Below are 10,947 nucleotides of genomic sequence, written 5' to 3' on the forward strand. Positions count from 1 at the left end.
GGGAGTATACAACTGGGAAGAATTTATCTATGACATAAAATGTTATCTACATAACAAGTAATATCACTGTGGGCCAGACCTCTGTCATCACCCTTATCAAATAAGGAAATTTGAATGATGTGTACACAAACTTTATTTCTTTGTACACGTCAGTATTGATTTTCAGGCGTTTTATTGACACACAATACTGTAGAAGTATGATGCATTTATTATTATTTGTGTATAAGAATTACCTGTCTGTCTAATTATCCTGTGTAGGGTATATATAGGAATCACTTATCTGTCTAATTATCCTCTGTAGGGGGTATATAGGAATCCCCTATCTATCTAATTATCCTGTGTAGGGTGTATATAGGACTCACCTATCTGTCTAATTATCTATTATCCTGTGTAGGGGGTGTTTAGGAATCACCTATCTGTCTAATTATCCTGTGTAGGGTGTATATAGGAATCATCTATCTGTCTAATTATCCTGTGTAGGGTGTATATAGGAATCACCTATCTGTCTAATTATCCTGTGTAGGGTGTATATAGGAATCATCAATCTATCTAATTATCCTCTGTAGGGTGTATATAGGAATCACCTGTCTGTCTAATTATCCTGTGTAGGGGGTATATAGGAATCATCTATCTGTCTAATTATCCTGTGTAGGGGGTATATAGGAATCCCCTATCTGTCTAATTATCCTGTGTAGGGAGTATATAGGAATCACCTATATATTTAATTATCCTGTGTAGGAGGTATATAGGAATCATCTATCTGTCTAATTATCCTGTGTAGGAGGTACATAGGAATCACCTATCTGTCTAATTATCCTGTGTAGGGAGTATATAGGAATCATCTATCTGTCTAATTATCCTGTGTAGGGAGTATATAGGAATCACCTATCTGTCTAATTATCCTGTGTAGGGTGTATATAGGAATCATCTATCTGTCTAATTATCCTGTGTAGGGAGTATATAGGAATCACCTATCTGTCTAATTATCCTGTGTAGGGTGTATATAGGAATCATCTATCTGTCTAATTATCCTGTGTAGGGAGTATATAGGAATCATCTATCTGTCTAATTATCCTGTGTAGGGAGTATATAGGAATCATCTATCTGTCTAATTATCCTGTGTAGGAGGTACATAGGAATCACCTATCTGTCTAATTATCCTGTGTAGGAGGTACATAGGAATCACCTATCTGTCTAATTATCCTATGTAGGGAGTATATAGAAATCATCTATCTGTCTAATTATCCTGTGTAGGGAGTATAGAGGAATCATCTATCTGTCTAATTATCCTGTGTAGGGGGTATATAGGAATCCCCTATCTGTCTAATTATCCTGTGTAGGGAGTATATAGGAATCACCTATATATTTAATTATCCTGTGTAGGAGGTATATAGGAATCATCTATCTGTCTAATTATCCTGTGTAGGAGGTACATAGGAATCACCTATCTGTCTAATTATCCTGTGTAGGGAGTATATAGGAATCATCTATCTGTCTAATTATCCTGTGTAGGGAGTATATAGGAATCACCTATCTGTCTAATTATCCTGTGTAGGGTGTATATAGGAATCACCTATCTGTCTAATTATCCTGTGTAGGGTGTATATAGGAATCATCTATCTGTCTAATTATCCTGTGTAGGGTGTATATAGGAATCACCTATCTGTCTAATTATCCTGTGTAGGGTGTATATAGGAATCATCTATCTGTCTAATTATCCTGTGTAGGGAGTATATAGGAATCATCTGTCTAATTATCCTGTGTAGGGAGTATATAGGAATCATCTATCTGTCTAATTATCCTGTGTAGGAGGTACATAGGAATCACCTATCTGTCTAATTATCCTGTGTAGGAGGTACATAGGAATCATCTATCTGTCTAATTATCCTATGTAGGGAGTATATAGAAATCATCTATCTGTCTAATTATCCTGTGTAGGGAGTATAGAGGAATCATCTATCTGTCTAATTATCCTGTGTAGGGTGTATATAGGAATCATCTATCTGTATAATTATCCTGTGTAGGGAGTATATAGGAATCATCTATCTGTCTAATTATCCTGTGTAGGAGGTACATAGGAATCACCTATCTGTCTAATTATCCTGTGTAGGGTGTATATAGGAATCATCTATCTGTATAATTATCCTGTGTAGGGAGTATATAGGAATCATCTATCTGTCTAATTATCCTGTGTAGGAGGTACATAGGAATCACCTATCTGTCTAATTATCCTGTGTAGGGGGTATATAGGAATCCCCTATCTGTCTAATTATCCTGTGTATGGGGGTATATAGGAATCCCCTATCTGTCTAATTATCCTGTGTAGGGTGTATATAGGAATCTCCTATCTGTCTAATTATCCTGGGTAGGGGGTATATAGGAATCGCCTATCTGTCTAATTATCTTTTCCTTTGTGCTGCTATATAGCACTCTAAGTTTATGATGATTGAGTGTACGATTAATTGTGATTTCAGATCTTTTCCTTTCCTACTGTGTTGCTGATGCCCCTGCTGATGACAAAAATGTCATTCATCCCGCTCAAGTTTACCGAGACTTGAAGAATGCAGGATACACATGGTGAGGAAATATAAGAACTGATTGTCTAGAAAATTACTTGTTATGTCTCCCCTCTTTCAGGGGAAGACATATTGTTTTTGTACTTTCTGTCTGTGTCCGTCCGTCTGTCTGTCTTAAAATCTTGTGAATGCTTCTCCTCCTATATGGCTTGTTGAATAGACTTGAAACTTTGTACGATGCTTCACTGGCATTTGTAGATGTGAATATTGTCAGGACAGGAGGATCCAATTATTTTCCTAAAAGTTATAGTGGATCTAAGTAGGGTGGATGGTGTAAAATAGCTTGTAAACACTTCTCCTCCTATATGGCTTATATGATAGATTTGGAACTTTGAACAATGCTTCATTGCCATTTGTAGATGTGCATATTGTCGGGACAGGAGGATCCAATTATTTTCTTAAAAGTTATAGTGGATCTAAGAGGGGGTGGAGGATGTAAAATAGTTTGTGAATACTTCTCCTATATGGTTTATCAGAAAGATTTGAAACTTTGTACAATATGCTTCATTACCATTGTTAGATGTGCATATTATTGGGACAGGAGGATCCAAATATTTTCCTAAACGTTATAGTGGATCCAAGAGGGGTGGAGGATGTTAAAATAGCTTGTGAATGCTTCTCCTATATGGTTTATCAGAAAGATTTGAAACTTTGTACAATGCTTCATTGCCATTGTTAAATGTACATATTATTGGGACAGGAGGATCCAAATATTTTTCTAAACATTATAGTGGATCTAAGAGGGGTGGAGGATGTTAAAATAGCTTGTGAATGCTTCTCCTCCTATATTGCTTATCCGATAGACTTGACATTTTGTACAATACTTCAAAGCCATTTGCTGATGTGTATATTGTAGGGACAGGAGGATTCCAATTGTGGATCTGAGGGGTGGAGGGTGTAAAATAGTTTGTGAACACTTTTCCTATGTGACTTATCGGCGTTCATAAGGTCTATTGTTTTACATCCCATTTGAGAATTTTTGACTCAGACACCAGCTTTTTAATGAAGTACTATTAATAAAGTTTGATCTATGTATGACATTCAAGGTCATAGCAGTGATGATTCTTTATTGTGCTTATACATATACACCTAGTACCATGACAACATAGCAGTGATGATTCTTTATTGAGCTTATACACCTAGTACCATGACAACATAGCAGTGATGATTCTTTATTTAGCTTATACACCTAGTACCATGACAACATAGCAGTGATGATTCTTTATTGAGCTTATACACCTAGTACCATGACAACATAGCAGTGATGATTCTTTATTGAGCTTATACACCTAGTACCATGACAACATAGCAGTGATGATTCCAAGCTATTGTGCTTACATGCCTACCATGACAATAATTTATTGGACTACCAGAGTGTTACCTTCTGTTTAGACAATTTTTTTTTTCAGTTCAGAACTCCAGCATTACTGTAAAAATATTCGTAAGAATTGGAGAGAAATGCTGATGCACTTAAACACTGAGGGATCAGTATTATTGTCCAGTATCATAATATTGTGTATGTTCTCACCCCGGTGTTCCATTTCAGTTGGTTTCCGGAGGAGAACAACCGGTACTCTACAGACCTAATGGCCAGAGCTCTCATGGACTCCACAATCTTTGTCGTGTTTATTTCCACCAGCTACGCAAAGGACCGATCTTGTACGGACATTTTGAAGTATGCTAAACTGACCCTGGGGAAGCCGATGGTGGTGATTGTAGTGGGAGAGGATAACTTCACCTGGAGGAAAACCAACCTGGGCCTACTGCTGCCTGATGTGGTGTGTAGCCAATAGTCCTCTCTACCAAGCATGTGGAATTAAATGTGGGAAGCTTATGTACTTTGAAATAATGTGCTGGACATGAACAAGACATCCAGAGGTGTTGGAGACTACATGTATTTGGATGTTTAGTATACACCTATTTACTGGCAAGTTTATTGTCCCTAAGACAGCAACTTCCCGAGGTGCAGCCGAGGGAAATAGTTGCTGTTGAGGGGGACAATATACTTGCTATTGTCTGAATAGTCAGTAAATAGGTGTTTTATTATACCAAAGTAGACTTTACTTGTATCAGACATACCAAAGTGAAGTAAACTAACATTCGGTAGATGGAATCGACCGAGGTGATCTGAGTGGTAAATTAATTAATTTTGAAAAGAAAACGTGGGAAAATATGGCATCCGGTAAATAGTTTCGAGACTATTTTCCTAGGGCAGATAGTTCAAAAACTATTTCACGGCTAGCGTTATCTAGAAGAAATAGCAAATTTATTCACCTAACATTTATATAGCAAAAACATTCTGAGGTATAATAATTCTACCTATTGTACTTTATTTTCATGATGTGTTAAAAGCAAACAAACACAAACAAATGAAAATATTCCAATGTTTTTAACTTTGATATCTTTACAAATTGTAATGATAGTCATTTTCTTATGAATTGATGTACTGCAGTTGTATACAATGCAGGTACGACTCTTGATAAATATATATAGTACAAATATTTCAATGACTGGGAATTTTGACAGAAATTAAATAGAATATAATGTAAATATAAGAAATAAATTTCATTTTGAAAATATATCAGGGTATGAACTGCAACACTTCTGACCAACATATTTTTTGCTAATGTGCTTCACAAAGTATGCCGGCATGAAGCATCACAGTTCATACCCTTATATTTACATTTTTTGCCTTCAATAACTAATTTACCAATTAGCCATTTCATCATGAATGTGAACAATATGTGTATGAATCTTGATAAATATAATAGTACAATTATTTTAATGACTGGAAATTCTGACAGAAATAATCAAGAAAGTAAAATGTAACTATGAAAAATAAATTTCATTATTGAAACTACGAGGGCATGAACAGCAATGCTTCATGCCAGCATATCTTTCATTAAGCACTTCTACTTTTCGTGAACTATGCAGGTGTAAAGTGCTGCATTTCATGCCCTCATATAATTTCTGAACTGAAATTCATTACATACTTGCATACACACGCACACAAATATATACATCTTTTACCTTATTTCTTAGTTATTTCCATAACAATAAGTCATTTTTTGTAGTCTTTTGTCAACATGATTAATTCCAAGAAGTACAACTATGACAGCAAGTTCCAGGAGCTCCTTGGAAAGTTGGATGAGCTGATGAACTTATCTGTAAATGCCAAACACAGAGAGAGCCCGGAATGTTTTATCAGTTACTGCTGGAAAAACTCAGCACAAGCTGTGGAACTGGGCACCAGGTAAAATTAGTCACAAGTCGTGGCACTGGGTAGCTATATAGTAAGTAAGGCTAAAATTGGACACATGCTTTGCCACCGAGTACTGAAAGATGGGCACAAGCTGTGATACTGGATACCAGTTAAAGGTAAAACTGGACTCCAGCAATAGCAAGCTTTGATACAGGGTACCAGGTAAAACTGGATATAAGCTGTGACACAGGGTACCATTAAAACTGAGTATAAAGTGTGATACAGGGTACCAGTAGAACTGGGTATAAGCTGTGATACAGGGTACCAGTAAAACTGAGTATAAGCTGTGATACAGGGTACCAGTAAAACTGGGTATAAACTTTGAAACAGGGTACCAGTAAAACTGGGTATAAGCTGTGATACACTAGGGTACCAAGAGTTACCAATATTTTGTTTGTAAGAAATGTACACTGTTTCAATGTTTGCATTTCTTGAAAGCAATGACTTTTCAATGTGAATAAAAACTTGTACATATAAACAAAATCAAATTTCAAAATATGAATAAAAGAAATAGATATGTAAATTGCTTGTATCATCATTTTTGGATTTAAGAAATGAAACATAATTCTTTGTTTGATGCATGTATCAAACGAAACCTTGGATGGAAAACTTCATCAATACGTGTAGCGCATTGATGAAAAAGTTTTCCGTCCAATGTTTCGTTTGATACATGCATCAAACAAAGAATTATAAGTTTTATTTCTTATCATTTAATTATGTTTTTAAGATAGAAAAACAAATAGTTTCTCCCATCGAAAAACTTGAATTAACGTTTTTGAAATGGCGCGTAGGAATACATATAATTATGTAAGAATGAAACAACAACAAAACGGCATGGCTGTGCATTTAGGTCAGGAACCGTTACTGTGCAGATTTAAATGAATTATACGCCAAATTAAAGGTGCAATGGTTAAAAGCTGAATTACATATAAAGGAAGATAACAAGTGGTGACTGGATTTATGCTGCATTGTGTTGGAGGAGACGTTGAACACTGGTTGTGTCGTTGGAACGGTGGAATGCAACTCGGCTCCATTTCAATATCGAGTAAAAAGTTCAACACCTCATCATCTAAAACGCACTCGTTGACTGAGCCCCATATGATGCAGTTCAATTTCATTAATATTTACCAGCTAGATCAGAAGTCGCCACTTGCTCCGTCATGTTATCGATCTTGTAAAGCAGACGATTCATACCGGGAACTCGTGTAATCTGTCTGCTTCTACCAGTAAGTGGTCTACGTCATCAAGTTGACTATTCTGTCACGTCATTGCTTATGTATGTTCTTTCTTTAAATTAATTTGTATTTTATTCATATCTTTAGTTGTGCTTATTTTTGATAGCAATGAAAAACAAAAATCAAACGAATGCATGTCATTCTATAAATGCTTGTGTGGAAATCCCGTTCTGTAAGTAGCGCTAAAATTAGATCGGGGAAGACGCATTCCAGAGAAAAGTAGTCCCGCATGCTTAGTGCAGATGAACTCCGAACGAATTTTGACAGAGAAATCAAACGAATTTTTCAACCAATCACCATCGTTGACAAGTCATCACTTTAAAAGTTATTAAATAATATGAAAATATAAGCATGGGTTAATATACACTATTCTTTCTAATATTCATAGACAAACATAATACAAAAAACAAGAGAGAATCGTATTTAACAAAATAAATAATATTTCCCTAGGTAAGAGATATACTTCACCTTGAGCCAGACTTTACGGTTGGGATTCAATATCAAAAAGAATTTAATTCATTGTCAAAATGGGACAGTAATAGAAATTTAGGCGAGAAAATCGTGCAGCAAAAGCTTGTACAATGCCTAGCTAATATTAGTAGGGAATAAGAAAAGTGGTCGAACCTGGAGATTCTTTACCACAACCTAAAATGAAGTTAAACAAGCCGCGTTCACGTTTTTATATCCCCTTTAACCAATCCAACTCGACTTCACAATACCCCGCCCAACGAGTGAAACATAAAATCTGCAACGTTTAAAGCTGAGACCCTTGACCAATCAGAAACGTTGTTTATAAATAACTTCGAGAGAACTGTCAAAATGGAGGACCTTTCCCTGTCAAAATACACGTGCTTTCTCAAAACAAAATAAAATTGTGGAAATATTCAAAAACAGGAAAGAAATCAAAGAATTAAGGACAGGAAAATAACTGAATAGTAAAGGTAACATTATTTACACTAGATATAAGAAATTTAGACATGTTTTGGAATTATAAAAATCAAAACTATTACATGGATATAACAAAATTCATGAAGAAAATAACTGTTCTGACTGTATTTAAAGGTTTGTTTCACAGGAAGGAATTATATCAGGGAGATTCATGTTATAACAATTTTACAGTTATTGTGAGGGAATGCTTTACTCTTGTTACTTTTCTCCATTGAATGCAGTATACTTCATGTCATTTTTTGTAGGGCTGGTCCCACATCACTGGGATTTGGAGATCCAAGACAGATCAAAACTTACCTGGAGGACAACTCTATCAGATGTTGGATTGATGTGGAGAGGATTGGAATGGTAAGTTTGTAAATTGATGTGAAGAGGCATGAAATGGTAAGATTATAAATTGATGTGGAGAGGCATGGAATGGTAAGTTTGTAAATTGATGTGGAGAGGCATGGAATGGTAAGTTTGTAAATTAATGTGGAGAGGCATGGAATGGTAAGTTTGTAAATTGATGTGGAGAGGATTGGAATGGTAAGTTTGTAAATTGATGTGAAGAGGCATGGAATGGTAAGTTTGGTAAATTGTGTTAAATTGATGTGGAGAAGCATGAAATGGTAAGATTGTAAATTAATGTGGAGATATATGCATGGAATGGTAAGTTTGTAAATTGATGTGGAGAGGCATGGAATGGTAAGTTTGTAAATTGATGTGGAGAGGCATGGAATGGTAAGTTTGTAAATTGATGTGGAGAGGCATGGAATGGTAAGTTTGTAAATTGATGTGAAGAGACATGAAATGGTAAGATTATAAATTGATGTGGAGAGGCATGGAATGGTAAGTTTGTAAATTGATGTGGAGAGGCATGGAATAGTAAGTTTGTAAATTAATGTGGAGAGGCATGGAATGGTAAGTTTGTAAATTGATGTGGAGAGGATTGGAATGGTAAGTTTGTGAATTGATGTGAAGAGGCACGGAATGGTAAGTTTGGTAAATTGTGTTAAATTGATGTGGAGAAGCATGAAATGGTAAGATTGTAAATTAATGTGGAGAGGCATGGAATGTTAAGTTTGTAAATTGATGTGGAGAGGCATGGAATGGTAAGTCTGTAAATTGATGTGGAGAGGCATGGAATGGTAAGTTTGTAAATTGATGTGGAGAGGCATGGAATAGTAAGTTTGTAAATTGATGATTGACAAGTCCAGTAATACAGAAAAACACTTTGTACTTGTTGTTCCTTTGTAGTACCTGTATCTCAGGGTGTTATCTGCATTGTACCATGTTTTATCCCCATATTTATTGTTTATTAACCCCTTTGTGTAGTATCTGTGAGGTACTTTTTCTGGTATTAAAACATGTTTGGCTTTATGGTTACTGTTTTTAGCTCACCTGAACTCAAGGCTCAAGTGAGCTTTTCTGATCAAAACTTTCTGTTGCCCATCGTTGGCATCGTTGTTGTTGTAAACTTCCACATGTTCATCTTCTCCAGAACCACTGAGCCAATTTCAATCAAACTTGATACAAATCACCCTTTGGTGAAGGGGACTCAAGTTTGTTTAAATGAAGGAGCATGCCCCCTTTAAAGGGGAGATCATCACAAAAATGCAAAAAGAGGGTGGGGGTCATTTGACTATCTTCTGAAGAACCACTGGGCCAGAAAAGCTGAAATTTACTTGAAAGCTTTCTGACATAGTGGAATTCAAGTTTGTTAGAATCATGACCCCTGGGGTTATGTTGGGCCCACAATAGGTGATAAAAGTTTTACAAGTGAATATATAAGGAAAATCTTTAAAAATCTTTTTAAGAACTACTTTGCTATAAAGAGTGGATATTTAAGTGAAAGCTCCCTGGTATAGAGTAGATTAAGATTTGTTCAGATCATGCCCCAAAGGATAGGGTGGGGCAACATTATGGGATCAAAGTTTTACATGCTGATATATTAGAATAGCTTTTTCTCCAGAACCACAGGGCCAGTTTGAATCAAACTTCTTACAAATAATCCTTAGGTGAAGGGAATTCATGTTTATACAAATGAAGGACCAGGGCCCCTTCAAAGGTGAGATAATCACAAAAATAGGATTTGGTCATTCAAAAGTCTTCTTCTCAAGAACCACTGGCCCAGAAAAGCTAAAATTTTCATGACAGCTTCCTGACAAAGTGGAGATTTAAGTTTATAAAAATCATGACCCCTGGTGTTAGGGTGGGATCACAATGGGGGTTCAAAGTTTTACATGTGAAGGGAACCAAACTAATTGGCACAAAGCATCCTTACATGAAATTTGTCAATATGAAAGGCCATACCCGTCTCCAAGGGCATATGATATTTAATGAATTTGTAGTCAAGTTTGATAATTAATGAATTTTTAGTTGTTACCTTTGAAAAGTTTTTTTTCTGAACAAAGCTGCTTGTATAATGATAGTTGTGCTCAAGCTTCTTTATTGCTAGGAACTCCTGCTCAGGTGAGCGATGTGGCCCATTGGCCTCTTGTTTTATACATTACAGAATGGGTTGTTTGATGAGATAGCGAAAGGTTTACTGGAGTGTAAAGTAATGGTGGCCTGTATTTCTGATGACTACGTGGATTCTCCGAGCTGCTGTAAAGAGTTCCGGTATGCATGTACTGTCCTGAACATCCCTATGATCATCTGTGTAGTGGGCACTGGTCACAGGTGGAGGCGGAGTGAGGTAGGCATTGTTCTATTGTAGTATAAGGTATAGTCCATTAATTACAGATTACAGGTAGGTATTGTTCTATAGTAGTATAAGGTATAGTCCATTAATTACAGATTACAGGTAGGCATTGTTCTATAGTAGTATAAGGTATAGTCCATTACTTACAGATTATAAGTAGGCATTGTTCTATTGTAGTATAAGGTATAATCCATTAATTACAGATTACAGGTAGGCATTGTTCTATAGTAGTATAAGGTA

At 35.9% G+C, this 10,947-nt stretch overlaps 1 protein-coding gene across 1 annotated transcript in view; it reads left to right on the forward strand.

Annotated features, from left to right (window-relative positions):
- LOC125650663 (uncharacterized) overlaps positions 1 to 10,947 on the forward strand; it is a 196,027-nt gene that overhangs the window by 165,613 nt on the left and 19,467 nt on the right. The window contains exons 55-59 of the mRNA XM_056166606.1: positions 2,475 to 2,577; positions 4,123 to 4,354; positions 5,651 to 5,829; positions 8,267 to 8,369; positions 10,519 to 10,701. Coding sequence (XP_056022581.1) covers positions 2,475 to 2,577; positions 4,123 to 4,354; positions 5,651 to 5,829; positions 8,267 to 8,369; positions 10,519 to 10,701 — 800 coding nt within the window. The remainder of the gene's footprint in view (positions 1 to 2,474; positions 2,578 to 4,122; positions 4,355 to 5,650; positions 5,830 to 8,266; positions 8,370 to 10,518; positions 10,702 to 10,947) is intronic.

This window comes from Ostrea edulis, chromosome 5, assembly GCF_947568905.1.
Source record: "Ostrea edulis chromosome 5, xbOstEdul1.1, whole genome shotgun sequence".
Classification (NCBI taxonomy): domain Eukaryota; kingdom Metazoa; phylum Mollusca; class Bivalvia; order Ostreida; family Ostreidae; genus Ostrea; species Ostrea edulis.